Source organism: Malus domestica, chromosome 05 (assembly GCF_042453785.1).
Source record: "Malus domestica chromosome 05, GDT2T_hap1".
NCBI classification, from domain to species: domain Eukaryota; kingdom Viridiplantae; phylum Streptophyta; class Magnoliopsida; order Rosales; family Rosaceae; genus Malus; species Malus domestica.
In genome coordinates this window covers 13670686-13684621 of record NC_091665.1, presented here as the reverse complement: position 1 = coordinate 13684621, position 13936 = coordinate 13670686, and the positions used below count along the sequence as shown (strand labels likewise).

Below are 13936 nucleotides of genomic sequence, written 5' to 3'. Positions count from 1 at the left end.
TTAACAACAAAATCCACCTTCCCGCTCTTTCCCTTAGGAGAAGTCAAATCAATGACAAGATTTTCAGTAGCAGAAGAAGTCCTTGGCTTTTTCTCAATCAACGACTTTTGAGTAAGTAATGAAGGTCTTTTCTTTCCACTTTCATTTACAGAAAGCTCCACGACTACAATTGGACGAGCAAACGCCTCCTCCTTAATCCACTTAATCTCTTCCCTCAGAGGCAGTCTACCTTTCTCCCGACGAAGAGGAATGAGTAGCCAGCGCCACTCATTGTACTCAGCAAGAATGCCCAGAGCAATGTGCACTTTCTTCATATCTGCCGAAGTTCTTGAAGTTGAGCCAAATTGCGAATCTATACAAAGTAAGAAGAACGATCAATAAATTGAAGTTAATGGCAACTCAACAAAAATCCGAAGTAGACAAAAAATGAAGCAGTTCACTTACCACTAATGAACTCAGTCAGAAGGCCCATCTCTTGTGAGGAATCAGACTCACACTCCTCACTAACCTCCAAGGTATCTCTCGTCTATTCATGACCACATTTGCAAGATGCATCAAACAACCTGTGGCAAGACCTCAGCAACCTCACATTTTCCTTGTGGCTAATCTCAAAGAAGTAGCATAACTCATTAATGGTCAAGGCTAAATCAAAGAACCTGCTCAAGTTTAAGAACCCGGGGAGCATTGAGCAGGCGTGCACTTCATGAAGCAGATGACCTCATGGAAGAGGCACAACATTGGAAATGTGAACCCTAACACAAAGTAGTATGGGTGGAATTTGATAGCTATCTTTGTAGCTTTGGCAACCTCACTGCATGGTTCATGCCCTTGGTGGATTTTAACTAATATTAAAGATAAAAGAAAACTAGAAAAAAAAACATAAAATCTAGAAAACTAAAATATAATTAAAAGGGGAAGAAACCCTAGATTGATACAAAATTCCAATGGTTCTGCAACCTCCGTCTCCCCTATTGCTGGGTATTACCTATGATCAAGACTTGTATAAAACATACCTGAAGATGTAAACTATATATGTAAATTATATTTTGAAAAGTGTAAAATATAATTAAAAAAGGAAGATAATTAAATTGGTTCTTCCATTCCCATTTCAATCAAGACCTGGATTCAGACTTAATAAAAATATCATGAAACTTCTTCTTTACCGATGAGGAAGCTTGATGGAATTTCTTCTTTCATTTTATAAAAAATAAACCCTAATAATAACAAAACAACATACTTTTTAAATTAAAAAACGTGATACTAGGCATAGGTAATACCCAACAATGGGGGAGATGGAGGTTGCAGAACCATTGAAATTTCATATCAATCTACGGTTTCTTCCCCTTTTAATTATATTTTTAGTTTTCCAGATTTTATGTTTTTTTTTTCAGTTTTATTTTATCTTTGATATTAGTTAAAATCCACATAAGCATCTATGTCATTTAATGAATAAATAAAAACCATTGGATGTCATGTAATCAAAAGGCTTAAAAAGAGTGTAAAAATATTTGTAAAAATATTTGTCTCTTGATCCTATCCCTATATATATATATATATATATATAGATAAAAGATACACACACACACATATATATATGAAGGACCGCAGGAGCCCAACACCCGCGCGCCAGGCCTTACGGCCCAGCCTTCTAACGGCCCAAAAAGGCTGACACCCTTTCTTCTCTCTTCCATCGTGTAGGTGCCCCAGTGAGGTCCATGAACCTCTCGGCCCAACTCACTAGCAGGAGAGATGGAGCCCCGAGTCTGTCTCTCCCTTTAATCAGGCCCCGTAGCCTAAGGACAATCATCTCCACACCTAGCCTGCACCAGGCACAAGATCAAAAAGGGCTTAAGCCTGTGGCTCGCCCTGCTCAGCGCCCTAGCGCCTCATTACAACAACTCCCTTAGCTGCCTGATTCACGCAACAAACCCGTGGCTAGGTAGTCACCATCGTCGGCCCTATTGAGCCCATTTTTCAAGCCTCGGAGGCTCCAGAAAATTAAGAAGAAAATTTTAATTTTTTCTTACCTTGGTGTGAGGCAGAGAAGAAGAACAACGAGAAGCAATTCTTTGCAGAGGCAAGCAAAGAAGAAGGCTGAGAGGGGGAATAAATTTCGTCTTACTTTTCTCTCTTTCTTATGGAGATAAAAATTGTTTTCCAAATTTATTTAATCCCTTACTTAAGGCATAGTTAAATGGGTATTGGTGGCAATTTGGTTTCCCTTTCCTAGAAGAATTTATCTCCAAGTCAAAGAAGGAGATCTACATTAAATTGGTAAATAACTCTTTACACACCTAAGCTGCTTGGTACACATACTGTCCTTTTTTCTACATGCAGTCCAGCAGGTGTGGGGGCATTTGTGGAGCAAAAAATAATCTCATAAATCCTGGAAACGACACGTGAATCTTTTCGTAAGAAATACAAGATTGGCCTCATTAAATAGGCAAGACTCTTAAATACTCCCACATGCTGCTCAACATCCCTGGAAGTCTAATCACCTGACCACGATTGCCTGTGGCAAGAAATCATCAAAGGCATTAAAGATAGAGATTAATCACCAAATCCTATCTTTAATACATTATAAATTGAAGATTGACTCCATCAAGTAAGTAATTCTTATTTCAATCAATTAAGGATACTTCTACCATTATTCCAAAGATTGCTTATTAATTAATATCTTGGAAATATTCTTTCCTCACACCTTGACCAATAAGATGTTGCTAGTGTAGGGAAAAACTCTAATACTGTGGCTAGCACGGTAAGCTTTCGCTACCCCTAAAAGCCCTAAACACTCACTCTTGACATTGGAGATCCATTGGTCTAACCCCCCCCCCCCAAATCCCAAAACCTCATGGGCGCGAGGCTTAGGTCTTTGATCAACGGTGTTGATTGTTTTGTGAGTACATTTTCGTCAAGATCGAAGACGGTAGAAATTTGCTACCACACTACCTTTTAGGATGCAATAACCTATGATCCTTGTAACGATACACTAGAATATAATAAAACTTGAAAGAAAATGTTGAATCAATAATGGAAAGGAGAGAGGTGATTTACGCAGGGTGATTGAAATATATGAGACTAAGCAATTTGAATATTGCTATTGAAACGGTCCGCTTCACATTTAATGACTTTGAATTGGGTATAGTGAAGTTAATGTACCACGTCGTGGTCCAGTAATTGACACATATAATCAATATCCAACGATCTCTTTTCAGTCACATTGGCATTGGTACTACCTGGTTTGGGATGGAGTGCATTCTACTTTAAAAAGGGGATGTGTAAATATAGAATCTTTATTTATAATTCCCAGCTTCTATCCCGGCTATTGAAGACATTTTGCATTTTTCATTAACGATACTCTTATTTTCCTATAAACTCCTGTTAATTAATGAATTCCACCTCCATCCCCATCAAGAAGGGAAGCATCAAACATAAAAACAACAAAAGGATATGAAGGGTCACATGCATGTCACCAAATTAGCAACCTGTTTGCACCTAAAATGTACCCAATTTTACTCATTTGGGCCATTCGGGCTAAATATGGTATTTGGAGGATTATTGTGCCAGAAGGCTAACTTGGAAAGATATTTGGCTGCAAGTGGGATAGTTTGACATTATAATATTGTTTTTCCCTTTTGTTTAGGTGGTGGAGGTTTGACCTTGTCGAGGCAAAAGGTGGATGGCCCTTCGCACAACTCCCCTGGGGTGAATGGCACTTGGTATGTTTGTTGGTCGGGCTCTTGCTACTTGGTATGCTACAAGAGGTTTTCAAAGTTAGTTTGAAATGTGCCTTTGTAGGGGCTTAGGTGTAGGCCTTGAGGCTCGCAATCAAAACTAATCAAGTGCTAGGCGTGCCACTATTATCTCAGTATAACATAGACCCAGCAATTTCTAATATGACACGATGACACGACACGAAAATAACGAGTTTCGAGTCAACACAATAACTAATCGGGTGACCCGTTAATAACGGGTTCTTAACGGGTATACACGTGGGTAACATGTGTAACGGGTTCGTAATGGGTATACACGCGGCTAACATGTGGGTAACCCATTTCGACCCGTTAAGAAAAAATTTATTTTGATAATTTTAAAGTTTAATTACTAAAAGATTTATTATAAAAAAACAATAGCCGTATTAATATATACAATATATTCTTTATTAAATATATAGTTTTGTATTATTATTCTATATAAGTTAAAAAAAAACAAGTTTTAGTCATTATTTATTTTTATTATGAGAGTTCCTTATTATTATTACTAGGATAAATTTTACTTAACATGTTGTTGTCCAAAATTAAAATAAACTAGTATAGTATTTGTATAGGCAAGAACTAAGAAGACATACATACAAGTATGAAAAATGACACATCCCGACTCGGAATGTCCACTAGGACTCCGAATCAAGTTGTGCTGGCCGACACCTGGAAGGTGACGAAGTCATAAAGTGTGATGGTATGGAAAATTGTGAATAAATTTAAACCTAAGAGTGCCTAAATACCAGAGTGCACTGGTGAGCGGGAATGAACCCACTTCACACGTGATGTTAGAGCATAAGCAAGTACAGAAAAATGATATAAGAATCGTACCCTCGAAATAGTCTCCGATACTAAGAATCGCCGCGAGTCTTTAGTGATAATAAAACTCAGCTAATAATACATGAAGGATGAAGACAAGACAAGAGTGAGTGGCCATGTAAGTAAATTACTAATAGAAAACAGATAACACATGTAATCCCTCGTTACAACACCTATATAATTTCCAAAGAAATCATAATGTACCACCACACAGCATCTCAACAATAATATCAAATAATCATGCGATTAATATCTCATAATAGTACGTAAGTCGGAGTCACCTCTAGTGACCTATATGACATATTCATATCTCATCACATATCTCATCAATCATGGCTAGCATATCACCTCTAGTGACCTATACGACATATTCATATCTCATCACATATCTCATCAATCATGGCTAGCATATAAGTCGGAGTCACCTCTAGTGACCTATACGACATATTCATATCTCATCACATATCTCATCAATCATGGCTAGCATATACGTTGGAGTCACTTCTAGTGACCTATACGACATATTCGTATCTCATCACATATCTCATCAATCATGCTAATACCGTATACTTACTTGAATTTACTTAAACTTACCTGAACTTACCTGAATGTCCTACGTTCACCTTTGCACTTCAGAGCGTTCACAACAACACAATTATATATAATGCATCATATACCAATTCATATACGAATTATAAACTTATATGCATGGCATTCAAGGCATAATCTCATTTAAACATATTTCTGGGAAAATATCAAGTGTATACATATATACTTAAAACCAAAAGCCCACACATATTGCTCAATTCCTTAAGCAAGGCTATGGTCTCAGTTATTTAATCTCATTTCTTATATGGCTGCATCTAACGTCTCGTTAGACTGCCTGCGTATCCTAAACAGGGATCAAGCCATTCGTAGTTCACAATAATCATTTATAGTAATACGCATATGGATAGATCATGATGAAATCTAACTCAACCATCTCATAGTATTTTATAACATATAAATATATATATGTCACGGCATAAGTTTCTCAGTTTTATTTAAAAGCATTTATAGAATTATCAATCATGAAACATGAGATGAGAAAGGAAAGATCCACTCACCTGGAGTCCATACTACAACTTCCTAGTACAACCATTGGGGCGTCCCGAGCGATCGGCACCTGCGGCCAATTATCAACCACATCTCAGAATCCTCATCAATAGAATACGTAATTCACATAAAACACATCCTCAAGGACATTCTAAAATAGTTTGAGACTCATTGACCATAAGTCAATCGTCGATCAAAGATCGATGGTAGGGTTTACAACCCTGTATAACTCGATCCGGAAGATCCGCGTATTAGGTTTTCAATCTGCAACTTCCAAAGATACACATTATGCTTCTGGAATAACATACTAAAATATCATTGCAATCTAACAGTTGGATATCCGCCAATTGCCCAAAACCAAGTGGCGGTTAACATTTATTTTATAAACTTACACATCCAATTTGGGAAGATCCGTACGTCGGATTCCTGATTTGTAAGTTTCCATAGTCCTCAAATATTACGTACTATACTGTATTAAAGTTTGGTGATGATCCAATGGCCGGATAGTCAAATACTATTCTAATCAAGTGGTGGACCTTAATGGGACTTTGCCTGATTATGTAGTTTTTGCAGATTTCCTGGGTGATCTTTGGAATTCCATATCTCACTTGTTTCTCAATTAAATTCAACCCATAATATACCAAATCGAAGCTAGAGAAATGTAGAACAAGATTATACTTGCTTGGAGTCCAATTAGTGGCTGGAGGTGGCCGGAAAATGGTCTGAAAGATGGCTGTTCGCGGGAAAACTGGTAACTCGCCGGAATTTCTGGGCAACCTTTCAACGTCCAAAAATTTGTCAATACTCAACGAAAACAAGTGATTCAACAAGAAAATCATAGTTCTCAATGAGACAAAGAAATTGTTACCTTACACAATGGCTATCTTACCCGTGATTTGGCCGGAAAACGCCTCGAAAGTGGCGAAGATCGCAGGAAACTGGGCAAATTTTAAATCGTTATAACTTTCTCATTTCTCCACCAAATCACACGATCCAAACATGAAAATTCATCTACACAACATGGGGAATCGATCTATACCTGTGACCCAGGCCAAATAGGCCGGGAAGAGCTTCAATTTTGTTAAAACCCGTCGGTAACCCTATACTTAGGTGAACTTCGATTCTTTTTCCTCAGTGCTCCAACGGGGTCAAGGCTGGTCGTGATTTTCTCCTGGGATGATGGGCTACAAAGCCTAAGTGGTGGTGTCGGCCATTGCTTTGCCGATTCGCCAAAAAAATGAAAAGGGTAGCTGGAACACCATTGGTTTTCATTGGTTTTTGTGGCCTCGAACCGCCACGTATAGGGGTTAACCAAGGTGGTTCTTGGGTGGGTTTTGTAGAGGGAAATGAGAGCTTCAAGATGGTGATGGTGGCTTTGAACAACTCAGCCAGAGTTGGCCGAAATCAGCCTTGGAAAATGGGTGGTGGTGAGCGGAAAAACCCACAGGAAAGCTCCAGCTTTCCCTTTTCTTTTTTTTTTTCTTTTTCTGATTGGCTGAAGGCTTTGTCCTCCTTTTATGTGATTGGTTCCCTTTTCCCTTTGCTTAAAGGCTGATTGGTTAGTCTTCCCACTAGGTGGGGGTTCAAATAATTTAACTACCTTTAAATAACCAACTTCAAATGTCCGTAACTATACCGTTATAATTCAGACTCGCAAACGGCTTTCGCCTATGCGTTCATAGTGATGAGTACCACGAGAATATGCTAAAAGAATAAGTCATATGTCACTCTAACCAAAGATCCGCGAAAGTCAAAGTCCTTGCCTCTAGGGCATTTTCGTAAATTCACACTTATAAAATTAATAAAAACGTAAAATTTGGGACGGGCTGTCACAAAAAATGTGAAAGAATATATAAATACTCGTGATTCATCATTATTCCTCCACAATTAGATAATGGTTACACTTACATTATTGTTTAGATTTTTAAAATCCTCCAAACCATCATGAATAATGTTTTTTATTTGAGGGCAAAATTATTAAAATTAATAATAATTATTGTAGAAGTGTAAAAAATGTAAAAAAATAAAAAATACAATCACTCATAGTGACAAGCTTTACAACTTTCATGAAGGGGTCAACTTCAAAATCCAACACTTAACCGTCGATTGTCATTTATGCTTTATTCTTCTTACTGAATTTCATTTTAAAAAATTTCTTTTCTGAAAACATGATCATCTGGTGGATGTAAGTAGATGAACGGTTCAGATTTTTTATATCACGTTTCGATATTTACGGTTAACAGAAATATGAGTCGATGTCATATAGTTTGTAGAAACTTTATAAACATTAAGCAATGTTTTCACTAACCGTAAAACTCTGAATATAATATCAACAATCCAAACCATTCATCTTCCTACATCCTCTAATAGATCAAGTTTTTAAAAAACAAAATCTGAAAAAACAAAATTTGATGAGAACAATGAAGCGTAAATGTAAATAATAATCAATGGTTAAATTTTCATATATGATTTATATGATTATAGTGGCGAATTTCGAAGTTAAGCTCTTCATAAAAGTTGTAAAACTTATTATTACGAGCATTTATATATATTTTTATATATTTTTTACACTTCTACATTAATTAAAAAACTATTAAAGACTTTACTTAAATAATAGTCATAAGATAAATGAGAGTAAATATGTACCATTGGATTCTATTTCACTTATATTATTAGAACTTTTTTGGACGAAAAAACCCCTTCACTTTCCAATATTTTCCAATTTTACCATTTGATCAATTTAGGTAAGCGAAAATATACTTAAAAGAGAAATGCGACACGAACACGGCACGACCCGTTTATTTTACCCGTTTATTTTAACGGGCGTTACACGACACGACCCGTTAAGATATCGGGTATGACACGAAAACGACACGAACACAGAAAACACGACACGAATGCCAGGTCTAGTATAACAAATGTAGAACAAGTGTGTTTTAAGTCGATTACTTGCGCCCCAAGTTACTTAAACTTCTTGTTATCAAAGGATTGACACAGGTGGGTTAATTCTGCCTTAAGTTCGTTTTCTTGCCTTGTGACCAAGGACTTTTACTTGTGATTTTATATGTTTAGATGAAGGGAGTCCAAAGCCCTTTTGATCATAAAATTGATTACAGTTAAACACTTGCAAAGGTGAAGTTGATTAACTTAGTTAGATTCGATCATAAATGGGTCTTAGAGTGAAAAGCAGTTGAAAGTGAGTTAAAACATGATAGAACATGCATTAAACAATAGATCTACAAAATGTAAGTACAAACACAATGAAGTCAGGCAAGATTTAACCTTGTCGGGCAAGGTTAAACCTCTTGCAACCACTTCTCTATATGTTTGCAAGATTTATGTGTACTAGGAAATGGAAATATAAGCAAGGTTGGTTTCCTAAAGGAAATCGATACTACCAAACTAGGGGAAAGTAGCAGAGCTTCGAAACTTGACAAAGGTTGTCTTTCTAAGGGGAATCTATGGCTAAAAGGGTGCAGAGTCTGGACAAAGCGCAACTTTCTAGGTATTTGCTTGACTGAGAGGCAAGTTGTATGTTTATTTGTTTGATTGTTTGAGTGTCCATAATCCTTGTGCTTCTGCTTCTTTATATAGATATCTGAGAGAGCCCTCTGCTTCTTTAACATTGAGCTTGCCTGAAAGATACTTCACTGCCAGCTTGCATGTGAAATAATATCAAAAAGGGGACCTTGCATTTCCTCCACATGTCTCCATCACTTGCAATAAACTAATAATTAAAATAAGCAAGTTGGCATCTTTCACCATGTATCCTCTAACAGAATGTCTGTGTACTTTCCAATCCACTTGTAATGGGAAAGCATGCAATTGTTGATTAAACAAAGCTCTTGGCAAACCTCTACTACCCAAACAAAAGGGAAAAGCAATATTATAATGTCAAACTATCATATTTGCAGCCAAATATCTTTTCAAGTTAGTCTTCTTGCACAATAATCCTCCAAATACCATATTTAGCCTGAATGACCCAAATGAGTAAAAGTGGGTACATTTTAGGTGCAAACACAACCACATTCCTTAATTAGTTGTAAACAATTCGTTAATTTGGATAATATTTCCCAGAAAAGGCCAACCACCAATGCACCTCCGTGATCTGTACAGCCCACACACATGCAGTACTCTCAATACGCCAATTCTTTGTCACGAGTTCTAACATTGTAATGCTGCTAATGAATTATAATGGGAAGAGTCACGAATACAAAAGATCGAGTGTAGGAAGTAAATGTTTTTAACCACTTGATTTAAATTTTTTTACTTTAAACACCCTTGCAAAAAGTATAATATCAACATAGAAAATAGAGGGTGCTGTTATGGATATTACAAAAAAATCATTTTGCACTCTTCTCAAATGTATTTTTCTTCTTAAATTTCTATATATTTAGAGTGTCGAATAACTTTTTTAGAATGTCAATAACGTTTCTCAAAATAACCCTCAGAGAGTGCCAACCAAAAATGAGCAATGAATCACAACTAGCACCACAATATATATATATATTACAAGTGGGCAAGAGTTAGACAACCCACCATTCCCGTACCTTTGCTTGCTAGCTATATAAAAGCCAAACCCCAAAGACCATCTTTCACACAGTTCATCACTACACCAAGAAATCAAAGACATTTAATATTAGTGAGAGAGAAGGAGAGAGAGAGAAACATGGAAGCATACAGAAAGCTGCTTGTTATTGTGGCATTGTTCTTGGCAGTAGCCATTGGCTCCAACGCCTTGACGGCCAACAGCGACCAGAGGTTTTGCCGCATGACGAAAGAGGGTTTGAATGCATGCGCCCTTTCAGTGAACGGAGCAAACCCCCAGCCTCCGTCAGCTCTGTGTTGCACGGCTCTTTCGTATGCCGACTTCGGATGCCTTTGCCTTTTCAAGAAGTACTCAAACTTTCTCAGTGCCTATGGAATCGACCCAAACCTTGCCATGCAGCTTCCTGCTAAATGCAACCTTGGCCAGCCCATCCGTTGCTGAAACATGCATGCATGATGATATATCCATCTGCTTTATTTTTCTTCTGCAGCCTCTTTGATTTGTTTTCGTTGGTTTTGTGGCTATCTAGTACGCTTCTGTTTAGTTAATTGTTTGTGTTATTGTGTTTGTTTTCTCAAGCTTAATCTAATTGTGTTTTGTTATTCGGATCATTGTGACACTATCTTTATTACTTAAATACCGACCCTGCAGGTGTTTTTCGTTTGCTTTTTAATTCAAAAAATTACTTTTAAGTTACACAACCGGTAATTCTTGCTTCTTAGCTCGCAACTTAATCATCATATATGTAAGCATCAAAACTCACCAATAGACTTTATAAACAAATTCATCATTGACTTCACTTAGTTGCTTTTTTCAGACATTATACCAAGAATTAAAGGACCAAAACAACTGAAATCTATTCAAAGAAAAATAAAATTTTGGGGGGTCAATTGACACCCTTTAGGGTTTGGCCTTGATCCGCTATTGCATTCGTGTCACAGTCAAAACTTCCCTACCATGCCAAAGAGAGGAAAGACTTTTACGACACGAGTAAGCCATCATCAAGGCGTTCCATGCCAATTGGCATGGGACATACAATAGTGATGTACTAAAGAATGAAAAGCGAAAAAACAAAAGGAGTCCTACTATGTAAGCACAATAGACCATATGACCCTTGTAATTCTTCATAACCATGACTATGGGGCGCATATAAAGAAAAACAACAAAGTTGAAGGACGAAATAGGAAATGGAACAAAAGTTTAGGGTTTTAGCTCGCGTAACGAGCATACAAACACACACTCGAAGTCGAAGCAGCCAACAAGTAAACTTGAAAACTTGAAAGCTTGAAAGCTCCTGTGTGTTTTCGTTTTTTATGCAGATTTTTCGTGTATTTTTTCTTGTTTGTTATTGAATTTACACTGCGTTTACTCGTAACTTTCCGGACATCAATCTAATACACTAATCCAATCCAATCCCCTTTTTTTCATTCTTTTTTCAGTTTTAAGTTTCTGTTTATGCCGGTCGATCTGGTTTTTTTGTGGGATTTTCTATTGCAACTCATCCATTAGTGTACTTTTGACACCCAACAATATGAATTTGTTTGGCCATAAGCCAGCCTTGTTTTTGTAGTCAGACCAACAATGGAATGGATTTTCCATTTCAATTAGTTAACAAAAAGGTTTTTCAAAGAAATCCAAGTTTCAGTAATCTTGTTAGTTAACCATAATCTTGGCAGATTAATTAAGATGTCAGTGATAAACCGACTCCAATTCAGTCTCTATCTGTTGCACAAATAGAATTCCAGTCCAACAAGGAATCCTCAGAAGATGCCCCTGCTGCACCGCTTGCTGCAGATCATGTTTTGTCCTGATTCAACTACTATTTAATCCACGTAGACTTGTAATCCTATAAATATACTAAATTGTAATCCTAGTTCTGCATATATATGACTTGTAATCCTATAAATATCAATGAACATCGCTCACTCGATTATTGAGTTGAGATTCTTAATTACTATCTTCCATGGTATCAAGAGCCAGCATCTCACGACAAAGGTTCATATTATAATTTTTTTTTTCAGTCTTCTACAGTTATGGTGTCTTCTTCCTCTGCTGCTGCTGCTCCCCCTGTCACGAATTTTTCACCATCAAGCTCGACCACAACAACTACCCTTTCTGGCATGCTCAGTTCCTTCCCTTGTTGTGCAGCCGCAATTTACTGTCTTATGTTATTGGTGAAACTCATTGCCCATTAGCTTTTCTTCCTGATGACAATGGTAAACTCACCAACAAGGTCAATCCATTATCTGCAAAATGGATATAGATTGATCAGATGATCCTTTCTTGGATTACGAGTTCACTTACTCTCAAGGTTCTTGCCACGATTGTCAACAAAATTGATTCGGCTTCTGCCTGGTTGTCTCTTCAAGAACGGTGCTTCTACGTCTTGTATTATCCAAATGCGTACAAAATTGATGAATACTTCTCGTGGTGATCTGTCTATCACTGATTATCTCGACAAAATCAACGCCATCGCTGACAACCTTGCTCTTTCTAGCGCCCCCGTCTCTGAATCCGATTTAGTCGCCATTATTATGAATAGAGTAGGCCCACATTATAAGACCATTGTTGCTTCCGCACAAGCTTGTGACACTCCCATCACCTACAATTCATTGGAAGCTTTATTACTAAGTGCTGAGCAACATTACAACGCCTTCTCTCTTCCCTCTGATAGCGACACCTCTGCTTTTACTGTTGTCCATGGTGGTCGTGGTGGCTTCCGTGGCCATGGTAATTCTTTTTATGGTGGCCGTGGTGGAGGCTTCTCCAGTGGCGGTGGTGGTAACTTCTCACGCCAAAATTTGGCTGTCCATGGCTCCGGTTCTGCTGCCCCTACAACCTACACCTCTGCAACCCCTTCTCGCGGGTCATCCTCTTCCTACAATGGACTTCTTGGTCCGGCACCTAGCTCCAGCACATCTCATGGTTCCTTGCCTGCTTTTTCCTCCTCTGGGCGCATTCAATGTCAACTTTGTCAACGCTTTGGGCACTCGACTATTGATTGCTTCAATCATCTCAATATGTCATACGAAGGTCGGGTTCCCTCATCTTTAAGCCTATGCAGCTGCACCATCTTCTCGTGCTTCTGCCTCTACATCTGGCGTAAATTCTCACATAACGAATGATGTAGGCCAACTCCAAAATCCTCGTGAGTATCATGGAACCGATCAAATTTGTGGTGTGCATGGTGGTCCAGGTTTGAACATCTCAAAAATTGGTGACTCGTATCTTAGAACTAAATATGCTTCCTTTTGTTTGCTAACACCTTCTATTGTCCCCAAGCCTCAACTAATGTGATTTCTTTGAACTAGTTTTTAGATGATAATAACTGCTTCTGTACTTTACATCCCCTTTTTTTATCATGTGCAGGATTTGCGGATGCCGGAGTAACATTGGACTTTACCCATGTTCTAGCCGCCCCTCTCATCAAACCAATGGTGTTTTTGCTTTATTAGGTGAACGTGTAACTAATGCTTTGTGGCATTCTAAGCTAGGCCATCCTCAGCCTCCTATCCAACGCCCACTTCAAGTATACACTCACTGGTCCCCACGCCCCAAACCTTCCCAGGCCTCTGTCCTACTTACATCAATCTCTACCGTACCCTCTAGTTCTTCTCCTAAGCCGGTCCTTACCTCAAACCTGCCACCAGTCACAACGACCCCACCGGTTTCATCTACTCCCGAGGTAAGTGACTTGTCCCATTCCATGGTCACT

At 38.0% G+C, this 13936-nt stretch overlaps 1 protein-coding gene across 1 annotated transcript; it reads left to right on the top strand.

The window, feature by feature from the left end:
* Positions 1–10341: 10341 nt before the first annotated feature.
* On the top strand, positions 10342–10662 carry LOC103422269 (putative lipid-transfer protein DIR1). The gene has a single exon (XM_008360305.1). It carries the CDS (start codon positions 10342–10344, stop codon positions 10660–10662), a length of 321 nt encoding a protein of 106 aa, XP_008358527.1.
* Positions 10663–13936: the final 3274 nt, after the last annotated feature.